At 37.9% G+C, this 13,116-nt stretch overlaps 1 protein-coding gene across 4 annotated transcripts; it reads right to left on the bottom strand.

The window, feature by feature from the left end:
• Positions 1-1,817: 1,817 nt before the first annotated feature.
• Positions 1,818-10,808, bottom strand: LOC135746713 (neuronal-specific septin-3). Of its 4 annotated transcripts, none has more exons than XM_065265374.1 (10): positions 10,660-10,808; positions 7,200-7,439; positions 6,995-7,123; positions 6,129-6,210; positions 5,475-5,612; positions 5,088-5,205; positions 4,165-4,260; positions 3,538-3,634; positions 3,287-3,338; positions 1,818-3,197 (listed from the first exon to the last, which is right to left on the bottom strand). In XM_065265374.1, exons 2-10 carry the CDS (start codon positions 7,435-7,437, stop codon positions 3,062-3,064), a joined length of 1,086 nt encoding a protein of 361 aa, XP_065121446.1. In that variant the 5' UTR covers positions 7,438-7,439; positions 10,660-10,808; the 3' UTR covers positions 1,818-3,061. The 4 variants fall into 4 exon arrangements, with proteins under 4 accessions (XP_065121446.1, XP_065121447.1, XP_065121445.1 ...); XM_065265375.2 differs by lacking the exon at positions 10,660-10,808 and adding an exon at positions 8,065-8,142; XM_065265373.2 differs by lacking the exon at positions 10,660-10,808 and adding an exon at positions 7,938-8,140.
• Positions 10,809-13,116: the final 2,308 nt, after the last annotated feature.

Genomic DNA, 13,116 nt, shown 5'->3' with positions numbered 1-13,116 from the left:
CCCCAATTTAACCCCTGAACATATATAGTATATATTCATTATTTTTTAACACATCTGTAGTTATGCGCTGGCACAGAGTTAGACTCTTTTGACTCCACACAGAAACAGCAATGCGTGCGGCATGACATAAGGAACATCCTGGACTGGTTCTGTTTTTTTGCTCTTCTTTATTCTTTTTTTTTAATGTATTATAGAAGTATCGGATCGGGACTCGGTATCGGCAGATACTCAAAATCAAATGACTCGGACTCGGACTCGAGGGCAAAAAAACCTGATCGGGACATCCCTACTTAAAATTATCCTATGGGGTGAGACTTCAAGAAGCTGCTTAATAAAATGTGATAAATACAATTTTCCAAATTCTAGGCAAATGATGTCTGCTTTATGGGACTTCTATATAACTGTTTCAATTTACTTTGGATACTTTTAGTCACAAAACATTCTCAGAATGTATAGGGGAAAAGCTTTAAAAGGGTCCTATTATGTATCATTTAGGTACATATGTGTATACATTGGATATCACCTTTAAGGTACTAATATACACCTTTTAGGTACAAAGATGTACTTTTTGAAAAGGTACTGCCCCAGTGACAGCTTTTGTATGAGAGAGTTCAGAATTTCCATAGTTACATTTGTGTTATTACACTGTTATTTAATACACTGTAAAAAGTAAAAGTTGGATCAACTAAAAAAAACAAAAAACAAATTGTTCGTGTATTTTCTGTAATCTGTATGAAAAGTTTTATAAACTTCAATTTTCTAACCAAAAAAAAAAAAAAAAAACTACACCAGAGGGTGGGGTTAATTGTGACAAACAGTTGTTGTAACACCTGCTAGAAAATTTAGTTTAAACACTAAATATTCAACAAAATTCTGTCTATATATTCTAAAAGTGGATATTGTTTATATATCTGCCTATAATAGATAGTTATCTACACATTCATCCATCCATGATCCTTCATCTAACCATCCTTGTATTAAGCATCAATGTATATAAATAGATTTTTTAAAGTGTTTCACAATTAAGACAAAAAATCATAATTGTCAGTTAATTCCCCTGATATTGTATGAACAGTTATCATTTTGATTAATGGTATTTACATTGTTTTATTTCATTATCATTGTACTCCTGAGGCTGAGTAGTACCGTAACACGGTGTACTAACCCCGCTGTGTAAAAATGTTTTCAATCCCAGCTATCAGTTACTAGGAGTTGCGGACATTGTGTTATGTTTTAGGTAACAAGACAGTGATTAAAATAATAAAAGGTTGGATTTAGTGACTTACAAACTAAACTCAAAAATTTACTTCCATGCCTCCAAAACACTTTTTGTTTAACACATCAAAACTTTGCACAAATTCAAAGAAGATCCTCTTCTGACAGTAAGAGAAAAAGCACACACACACACACACACACACACACACACACACACACACACACACACACACACACACGCTCTGGTTTCCATGTTTTGTGGGGACATTCCATAGACGTAATGCATTTTATACCACACAAACTGTATATTCTATTCCCCTAACCTACCCCATTCCCTAACCCCAACCATCACAGAAACCTTTCTTGTACCTTAGATGTTCAATAAACATCATTCTGTTTGATTTATAAGCTTGTTTCCTCATGGGGACATCAAAATGTCCCCACAAGGTCACAAAAACACTGGTATTCCTATCTTTGTGGGGACAATTGGTCCCCACAACGTGATAATTACCAGGTACACACACACACACACACACACACACACACACACACACATATATATATCCTTCTATATATTATCTAAGATACGACAGTAAACGCAATTATGGCAAACATGTTTATTAAATTAAAACAATTATTATAATAAATACAACATAAATACAATATAAATAATGTTTTGTTCTAAGTCGGTTTATTATTCCACACCAGCATTAATGAAATGTGATATGAAAATAATGACATAAGTTTCATACAGTTATCAGTATGTGCATGGATCATGTAGGAGAATCCTATGGTAACATGAAATGTAAAAATGTTAAATACACAAAGGCATGGAAATATTGGCACACAATGAAAAATATACTGGGGGTGATGGTGGTAAGTTAAAAGAGTTAGAAAAAACATGTAGCAAATTGAAAAAATGTATGTGACTTTTGTACGCATCCGCGCCAACACACATACACACACACATAGGGTGCCCATACAAAATGTGCTGAAGGAAAACTTTAAAGCCACAACTTTGATTTTCAAAAGGCACTGATCATTTTAATCAGTACTCTTTCGGTTTTATCCTGAATTATATTCGGCCATCATAGTGATGCTAAACAGCATTGTAAACACATTGGCCACTATCAATCATGGCATGTATTATAACTGTTGAACCTGTTTGGAAGGATCTTTAAAAATATACTATTCTTCAATAGTCAGAGTCCTCTGAGACTTGCTTTTGCAGAGTTTCACAGCAAGAAATAAATGAAACTAGTTGCAGATAATCTAAAATATTTAAAGAATGGCTGCCGCATTCGTCCAGAGCCAGAGATTAAAACCCTAAACACTTTAACACTAAGAATTTCTTGATAATGTTAGATTTCAGGCATCTTGCATTGTCAAATGTGCTAAATGTTTTAATAAATAAGGTCAATAGAGTAAGCTGCAGTGGCAGTGCGATCCTCCAGGTGGTGACCCATTTACTAGATTAAACTGCTCAAAAGTATGTAACAGAGGTTTTGATAAAGGAGGTTTACATTTTTCAGAGTGGAGAAAATAGTGGACACTGTTTAAAATGCTTACACAGGACCATTTTATCTTACACGAGACCTGTGCAAAGATTATCACGAACAATCTTGCTCACGAAACTCAATAGTGAGCTTAACAACTAGGGAAGGGTTTTTCAATTTTCCAGAGTTGTGCAATAAGAGATGCAAACGGGTTCCACGAGGAGTTAAAAGGAGTATGAGGACAAAACCTCCACAGCAATGAAATCTTCATAGCATGCACAGCTTGTACAAGGTGAAACTTTGTAACGTTTAGTCTATTATCTATCATTACTAGCCGCCTTCTGTTTTCCTCACAGGTTACTCTCTTGCGTGTCATTGCCGGAGGAGGAGATGAGATGCAGACCTCCATTATCATTGAGTCTCTTGGCACGGTATGTCTCATAGTGAATGTTATGGGTGACCTCCTTCAGGTCCTGGAGGTGAGACCTGAGCACATGATGAAAAGTTTTGAAGAGCTTTATTATAAGAGTCAACACTGACAGACAGTAAAGATTATAAAGTTTAATACACAATACCTAATCAGGAAATCTCGAAGTAAGGAGAATTCACAATGATCTGGATTTTCAACTGCAGAAACAAAAATGAAAATATGTACCATTTTAACATTCTGTACAAAATACTGTATATGTCTTACTGTAAAACAGGTCAAATTTGAAAGTTAGACCTGAACATAACATGTAAGCGAAGCATGTGTAGTACCATATTTTATCCACACGAGTGCATTAAAGAATATAAAGTTACATAAAGCAGTACATGGCTCACTCACCCTCCACCATTCCCCATGCCGACTTTCTACCCAGAACTCGTTTGCCATTGAACTGGTACTCTTTATCACTTCCTACCACGGCAAAGGGCATTGCTTCCTGTAATACACAGATTTAATGAGACATACATAATGTGAAACACAAGCCAATAAATGAGAGAACTCAGAGATGCAAGATAAAGATATAAACACATCTCATCTCAACCAGAAGTTATGGTTTATCTCTTTGACACAGGGATTTAAACGCAGTTCAACATTCATGATGAGAAATGTCGGCAAATTGGATTGAAGCTGAGATCATTCACCAGCATGACAGAATAGCACATCACACGCTTCTTATGATCTTATCATGAACTGAAATGCATGCGTGTGGTTTCTCGAAAGATAAATCACAGATAATTAGCAAACTTCAGACGCTGTGGAAAAAATAAGTCACATGTCTTTACGGGATCTTTATGGTATGTGTGTGAATCCACGCAAAATCATTTGCTAGCTGGAGCCATTTACTTCCAGTCTTTGTGCTAAGCTAGGCTAGCAGTGGGTGCGTCAGAAAGAGTTACGGAACGCACGGAGATGAAAGGGGTATGTATGGACTTATCTTACTCTTGGGTATTCTTCGGAAGTTCTTACCCTGATCTTATCATTATCACTCTTATCCTCCATGTCTTCATCAAACTCTTTTTGTGGATAACACTCGATCCCACACGCTTCCAGTTCCTTCCTCACCTGCAAGGAATTATGGAAAGATACATCTGAGTGAATCAAAATCTGTATGAGAAAACTGACTTCATATTGAATCAGCATTTGAATCATCATTCTAACTTTAATGCCGAGTTCAGACTGCACGATTTTAGCCCTGATTTTGACTCGCTGACAGGTTTTGAGAAATCGCCGACAAATGCCCGAAATCAAAGGCAAATCGATGCTCGTGCACGCGAGTCACAATCATACAGTGTGAATTATAAAATATGCGTTCTGAGAGGGTCGGCGATTCAAAATCATGCCGTGTGAAATGTGTTTTGACTGACAATAACATTGACGATGACCTACAGCCAATGAGAGAGCAACATACAGGGCAGCTGGAAGTTCGGGGAGGAGTCTCTCAAAACATTTCCTCCTTTATAATCTTTATTTCTTTTTCTTTCTGCTGCAAATGAGCGCACATGCAATTTGTATGGTTAGCTATAGTCTTGCGATCTACCATTTTTAAAATAATCCCAGTCTCACGTGAGAACTCCGGTCTTAGCATTGTTTCCTTCGCGTCACTTCTCGCATGCGTTTTTGTGAGACGTAGTTTGCGGAGCGGGACAAAGTAATTAGCGATTCTTCTTCTTATGGTAAAGTCGTGCAGTATGAAAACCCCTGTCGCCAATCCATCATGCAGTCTGAAACAGCAGCGACTGAACGCTTCCCCAGATCATCACCTAGTGTGAAACCACAGGTGACCCGACTAGTTTGAAAATCATGCAGTCTGAACTCGGCACAACTGAATGATCTGTCTGTCTGTCTATCTACTGTATTTATCTATCTTTGAATCTGTCTTTCATTCTCACCCTCTGTTTAAATTCAGTTTTCTCCTCAGGAGTGAGCGTGTCAGATTTTGCGATGACAGGAATGATGTTGACCGAACGACTCAGATGTTTCATAAACTCAATATCCAACTGGCGAAGCCTGAGAAGAAATAAGGGAAAAGAGATATGATTAATAGACCGATAGGAGAGGATTTTATTACTCTGCAATGGAGATTCGCTGAGGCCTCGTGTGACTGCTACAGTTTAGTCAAGCATTCAGAATCTGGCATATCAGTATTACTGACTGGATAAGGCGGCTGAATACATGCTACCTTAAATTAATAACAGCTCATCCTATTTAACAAAATTGCTATGGAAAGTATTTTTTTAAACTTTTGAAAATAAGAAAACATAATATTCTGAACTTACGAATGTCCAGTTGGGGAAATGAAGTACAGGCAGCAGTGAACTCTGGTATCTGGGATGCGTTTTTTGCGAGAAATGTTGACTTCTTCTTTCAAAAACTTCTCATATTGTTCATTGATGTATTTGGATATGGGCTCCCAGCTAAGGGTACAAAAAATTAAAGCATCAGCACTTTATTTTACAGTCCTGTTATTTTTGTACATACTATGTACTTACAGTTTAACTGTGTAGTTACTAGGTACCAACCTTGAACCTTATCCTAAAGCCCGAAGTATAGTACAAACGTTTATACATGAATCAAAGGTGCATATAGCTTACTTACGAAATATGCTGATTAAATCATAAAATGATAAAGTACTTTAGAAGCAAAAGCATATAAACAACATCCGATATGGAATGAAGTAGTTTGAATGACACAAAAAAAATGTCCCATTGCGAATATCTTTGGCCCTAATAACTGATTGCGGTTGCCAAATCAGATTCTCGTCTGGCAACTTATATGGCAATAAAATACATGTAGGCTTGTTAGTTAAAATTACTTTCTATCCAAAAGGATGCAAAAAGATTTTGGAAAATTTGCAGACACCAAATTGGTTAACAAACAATGCCTAATAATGGTTTCCACTATCTTTAACAGAGAAATCGCATAATACTCACCAGTTATTATTGTTAATTTGGTCCCCAAAACCTGGTGTGTCAACCACAGTTAACTTCATCTTCACTCCACCTTCCTCAATCACTACAAAATCAACATTAACCAATCGGTTACAAATCACACACACACATAAATACATTTTCTTTTCCGTATGCAAATTCTGAGATGTAAGGCTGACACAATAAATAATTTTGAAAGAACTGTCCCTTAAAATCAGATGATCCTCGGTCCACATGATCTGCAAAGACATCCCATCATTACCTACACCTGATACACTGTCAAAGCATTCCACCCGAGCCTACTCATCTTCGACACATTTGCCCTAGATTAAATATTTTCTTCCTAGTAGTGTCTTTCTACCGAACACCATTTACATAATTTACTGTTTAGCATGCCAGCTGTTGCAATACCTAAGGTCACTGACCATCATCAGAGTTTTGAACATTTAGCTGTGCTGCATCATGTCTTACACACTAGTTCTGCTAATAAATGCATTGGGACACAATTAACTTTATAGCTATATCTAACTAAAATGTATTGCCTGCGAAGTGCATGGCAGCTTGTTCCTCTGTTTATGGCTGAAAGCTCATTGACTTGATGTTTCAGAACAAATGTTCAGAAAGGCTGGAGCACAGTGTCAGGCTCTGGTGTATTGAATACGAGAGCAAATGTTAATGAAGTCCTTCTAATTAGCCCATGAAGTCTATTTCTGTCCACGAAAAGGTCTTTCCTATGGCAACCACTAAATCCTTTTATAACAGAGCAATGGATGCCATTACAGAAATGAGCATCAACATTCCCTGGCACTCCATCCTTGCATCCAGTTAAATGTTTAGAAGTTACAAGATTGATATGCCTGTGGTCTTACCGTGAGATACAGACTTTATCTCAACAGTTTTTGGAATCTTCTCATCACGACTCCAAGCTGTGGTCCTCCTGCTAACTTGTGACTTAAACAGGGTGTTAACCAGAGTGGATTTGCCAAGACCACTCTGACCTGAGAAAGAGAGAGATAGTATAACAAGCTAGGGCAATACAACAAATCAAAACCAATGATGTCAACAGAAACCCACCAACCACCATGATGTTAAAGTCAAACCCCGTCTTCATCGTCTTCTTCCGCATCTGCTCAATGATGGTGTCTATACCAATGTATCCAAGCAACGTAGATCCTCGACCTGACCCTTGACCCTCACCCCCCGTCCCTTGGGGTGAAGTCAAAAAGGGACCGCCGGAAGGTGGGGTCACATGAGACGGCTTAGCTGGGACAGCAGGTTTGGGTCTCACTTCAGGGGGGACAATTTCTGACATGTCTGTATGAAAAAGCGAACAATGAATAATAATAAGAGTACACAGTGCTTTGTTTATCATTGCATGCTGCTCAGGAGCAATAAAATAAAACGTAGAATACGAATTAACTACAATAGCATGTCGTCCATGTTGCTTGTGCTTTTTTACCAAAATAATGCTTCTCTTTTCAGTGTATCTCAAGTTGTTGGCCCATGTGTTAGTCAAAAAAGGAAACAAACCATGAATTATCGGATTTATTACCCAGGGGGCTCAACCTTTCCCACGCATCAAGACGCTCTTTTTAATCAAAACACATCCCATAAGACATTTTCTTTGCGAGCGACACGTGCGTCACATCGAATAAAATGTGTATTATGCAGATAAAACGTAAGCTTGATAAAAGGCAAAAATGAGCATCAGTGGATGCATACACATACTCTTTCTTTGTCCTATTTTTTACCGCTATCTACCGCTTCGTATGACAACGAGTATTAAGCTAATGAAACAATCGTCATACCTACTGATCTTCCTTGTATCGATCACTGCAAGCTTTATTAATTTCCGTCTCCCTCGCCGTTTAAATCACACCGTTTATCAATGTTTTCAAAAATAAGCAGGCTACAAGAGTATGATTATGTGTTCAGGTACCGCTCTCTCGTTTTCTTTCATCAGCTCTCTCTCTAGCCTTTCCGCTCGCTGCTCATTCCTTCCTCCACCCTTTTTGCCGTTACCACGGAAACTAACAAGGAGACTGGCTGATGCAGCGCGCATGCCCACTGCGCGGCTCGAGCTAAAAATGGGAATTTAGGTCGCGATGGGATATTTGTGCAGCATAAATCTTTGGATGTTTTGGTAGGCTACATTGCGTAACCAAACATAAAATTATATTAATGTGATTTAAAAGACGTCTTTCTTTAAAACACGGTAGTTTAATCCTGACAATTAAATATTTACTTTAGTACATTCTATTCGCTGTACAAAAACAATTGCCTACCCGGCTAACAATTTTTCGCTTTCAGAACGTTACGGTAATTGTTGAGTTCATACAACTTTCTCAGAATGTTTCTGGATATCCTTTCCTATGGTTTAGTCAGGAAAGTTAAAGTGATAGTTCACCCGCAAATGAAAATACTGTCATCATTTTTCATTCTCATGTTGTTCTAAACCTGTATGAATATTTTTTTCTGATGAATACAAAAGAAGATATTTTGATAAGCATATAGCTGTAACCATAGACTGTAAAAAAAAGACAGCGCCACGCTGCTTTCTTCCATTGTAATGAACTAAATGTAAAATGTACCACGATGGAGGCAAACATGTTACGCAAAAACGTCAGTTTGGAGGAATCGTCCGTGTGGCCTGGAGGCGGAGCCGCAGTATCAAACTTCTGCCCAAACGCTTGCACACCCAATTCAACCATGCCCCTTGAATGTCTCATTTGATCGGCTTGCTAAAATAAGGTAAGTTAAATGCAACACATTTTGTTGCTGTGAAATAACACAAAAATCGAAAATTAATAGTTGGTTATATCTTTAATCTTCCTTCGAAGCTCCGAGAGTCCGCTCAGAGAAGCTGTCAATCACAAATGTCAAACATGACAGCACGCCCCGTTTGTATACCATCAAATTACTATCTAACATGATCACAAAAATGTAATATATATCAGCGTAATAACAACTACTTTAAAGGCCCAAAACGATCTTTCAGAAAATTTTATTGGAAGTGTAATTTATTTTTTAATTTTTAAGTTTATGACTTGTACTGCATCCAGCCACCAGGGGGCTAACAAAGAACCAGCAGCTTCACTTTTCAGGATGTATGAGGCACACCCGATTGTAACCTTTGACTTCCATAGTAGAAAAAACAAATGCGATGGAATTCAATGGGTACATTCTCTTGTGTGCTTACCATAATTTATTAAAATATGAAGAGTTTGGTTCCAAAACGCAATAAATCCATTTGACAAATTTCAGTAAAAACGTGTTTTTTCTATACCAAGAAAGTGACAAGATGAAAACCACTATTTTCTGTTACAAACTTTCACATAGCATCTTTAGGTTATAAAAACATAAAAAATTCAAATCCATAACTTGATTTTCAAAGATGTATTATAAAAACGAAAAATCTTTTCCACAAAATGCTATAAATCCATGACAAGTTTTTTTATCAAAATTCTATAAATCTATTCAATCAATGTATAAATGTGCATTCATTTTGGCCATTTTATATTCATTTAGTTAAACAGTTGTACACACTGAATAAAAAAATAAACATTAATAGCATTAATCAAAACACTTACTTTGTCATATTAGGTACACTGTCATTGCTGCGCGGTTATACTAGACGTCGTCGCTTAACATTTTTCACAGCGATCAGCTGTGATTCTCGTTGACTTTGAGTAAAATTATGGAAAGTGTTTCATAAGATCCCCTGGGGTCAATGTGTTAGCACGAGAGAAGCTAGATGCTATCGGGAGAACAAGCGATCGTCTCCCGGATGTTGATGGCTTACGTTTCTTTACCATCACAGAAAACCACAGGTTTATCAATGCTATTAAAGTATTTTTTTCGTTTTTGTTTGTTTGTTGATCACGAAGTACAAAGTAGATGAGGAAAACTAGGACTCTGTGTACTCAATGCGCCGCCATTGTTTGTTTACATTGCATGGAATGGTGCGCTGTAATTTGTGGAGCAGATTTATTGCATAGAAAAGGAGGAGTGACATTTATTGCATTTTGGGGAAAAAGGGAGAAAAGATGACAGAATAACACGGCGGATATTGGATTTTGTGTAAAATTAAGAAGTCACTTTTAAATACTGACCTGATTTTGGCAGTTAGTTTTTTTCAAAAATGGCGTTTATTGCGTTTTGGAAACAAACTCTTAATATCTTCTTTATCGTTTATCACTACATTTGTTTTTTTACTAAGGAAGTCAATGGTTACTATCAGCTGTGTGCTTACCATCATTTATCAAAATATCTTCTTTTGTTTTCATCAGAAAAAGAAATTCATATAGATTTAGAACAACATGAGGATGAGAAAATGATGAGAGAACTTTTGGGTGAACTATCCCTTTAATAAAAATAGAACATAATCCATAAAGTATGTCATGTTTCACTCAAAAATGTATCAAATACATAATATACAGAGTAAAATGGGTTGCAAACACTTTTTTGTTGAATTTACACTGCCAATATTACACAATACAACAACAACGGGTTAATTTTTACATTTTGTACTCACATTTTACTGCTTTGAAGACCCTTGCCTGCCTGTCTCATGTGGTCTCTGCTTGTCTGTTTGCATGCAGAGTGTTTGCAGCATTTGAAGCGCCGTTGAGTGTCAGTGTGTCTTATAGAGCAACCTCATAACCTGGTTATCTCACTGTATTTAGACATGCCTGCACTTGGTGATAAGCCAGCGTTTGGGTTTTGCACATTTCCATTCAGTTTATTCTTTGACATCTATTTATTGTGAAATAAATACAATATACATAACACCCTGCACACGAGACACGAATATCTGATTGATTCTCTAGTTGTATATAGAACAGCACTGCTGGAGTCTGCAACATGCCTTTCAGCTTCATTCTTTGTGTGTGTCCACCATTTTAGTGCACTGACGTCACAGTTAATCTTAATGTCACATGACACCCAGAGAGAATTTTGGCATAGTTCAAAGAGCAAAATGTTACATACAAGTGATTTTTTTATATACAAAACATACAAATTCATACAATCAATTTCACGTTGCCATCTATCATATAATTTTTTGATAACAGATTTCATTTTCAAGATGTTGTGAGTGATATTTAACACGCAGTTACTGTGTTTGCTATGGTGTGCTGCCTAATTCTGGTCTCCAGATCTGGCCCTGGTCCCACAATCTCAGAAATAAATGTACAAAAGTGGTTACTGGGGCGGGTACCGAGGGGCAACCTTCCAATGTCTCTGATGAAGCCAATACGGAAATGACTTAAACTGCAATTCATTGACTGGCTGCTAAAGGCTAGCTCCAAATGGGAGTTAAGGGCGATTTATAGTCGTGCGTAGGTCCTACGGCGTAGCAGCGACGGCGTAGGTTCCGCGTCGGTTTTCATTTATACTTGTGCGTCGCCGTCCGCGTCGACGTGCAAAGACACGCGAAACCGCTGGTTGGCAGTAATCACGCGTGTAACCACAGTAGCAGCAGAAGTCGTCACAGAAGAAGAAGCTAAGCAAGTTAACCCACAAACGAAGAAAAAATAGCAACTTGTTGTGTATAATTTGAGAAGACCAGCAATGATGGAAGTAAATAAACAGCGACTTATGTTGCAGTTTTAGTTAAATCACTCCTCAACTTGGCTCATCTTTGTTTTCACCGTCTCAACCGGAAATACCTATGACGCAGTTTTTTTACCTGACGGGAGGGGTTCTGGTGGACCAATCACAGAGCTTGCGGTCCGCGTAGGTCCGACGCGCTGTTAGGAATTTTGTGAGGTGCGCGTCAGGCTACGCAGAGCTACGCACAGGCAACCGATAGCCTACGCCGTAGCTACGGCGTAGCACCTACGCACGACTATAAATCGCCCTTTAATTTCCATAAACCCCTATTTAAAAATGCCCAACTTTTTAGTAGAAAATAATATGTTTACAGCCTGGTACAAAAAGTGTTTTTGGTCTATATAGCTAATTTTGCCCTTGATGACAATTGTTTTGTAACTCATCTATTTAAATTATATTATTAAACCTTATAGTTCTGCATAATTAAGGGCGTGGCCACTTGATTGATGGTAAACTGCCACTAATGTCACTAGAATCAAGCTTGGCGGGCATGGTTTTAGCAACCAGCCACCTCAGCTTCATCCATATCCCGCCGCTTTACCCTTTTTTGATTATTCAAGAGTGATGCACAGTGTCGCGCGCCCAAGATGGCGACGACAGTCACCGCCTACTTTAACCTTCAAATAAGCTCTTCACAAACCTCAGGGTGACGTCACGGACACTATATGTCCATATTCTATGGATGGTACCGTTTTACCTAAAGAGTGTATATTAGTACCTCGACGGAGCGTATTTGCATACATATCTGTACCTAAATTGTACGTATAAGGACCTTTTTTGAGGGTATCATCCCAGCTTTTGTATATTTATTTTTTAAGAGTTACCTTTATTGTAAGTCTAAGTTTTTTATTGATTGAATGATTCATTATTCATTACATTTTTTCATGTTTATGTTCAGTTTTTATACCGTAATGTATTGCTCTTGTTTTAGTATTATGTAAGGCAGGAGTGAGGCACCCTGGGTCCTGGAGGGTCACTGTCCTGCAGAGTTTAGTTCCAACCCTAATCAAACACATTAATTAGGGTTGGATCTAAACTATGCAGGACAGTGACCCTCCAGGGGCCTCATTTATAAAGAGTGCGTACGCACAGATTTGATCGTAAAGTTTGCGTACGCAAAAATCCACGGCAAAGTCCATATTCATAAAAACTGTCTTTGACGCGGAAAAGTGCTTAGCGCTACGTCAGGGTCTGAGCAGACGTATGCACTTTTGCTTGTCTGATTGCTGCAGGTTTTTGGAAATATAAGCCAATCTTGCTGCTCGAAATTTGGTTTAAACATTGAGAAGTGCTCTTTTATATGTCTGTGACATTATTTAGGCATCGTTTAAAGGCGGAGATCTGAAACTGCTCGGCTGCGCACCAGTTCAAGTTCATT

Source organism: Paramisgurnus dabryanus, chromosome 4 (genome assembly GCF_030506205.2).
Source record: "Paramisgurnus dabryanus chromosome 4, PD_genome_1.1, whole genome shotgun sequence".
In the NCBI taxonomy this organism is placed as follows: Eukaryota; Metazoa; Chordata; class Actinopteri; order Cypriniformes; family Cobitidae; genus Paramisgurnus; species Paramisgurnus dabryanus.
Note: the sequence above shows the minus strand (reverse complement) of the source record. Positions and strands in the feature narration are given on the sequence as shown.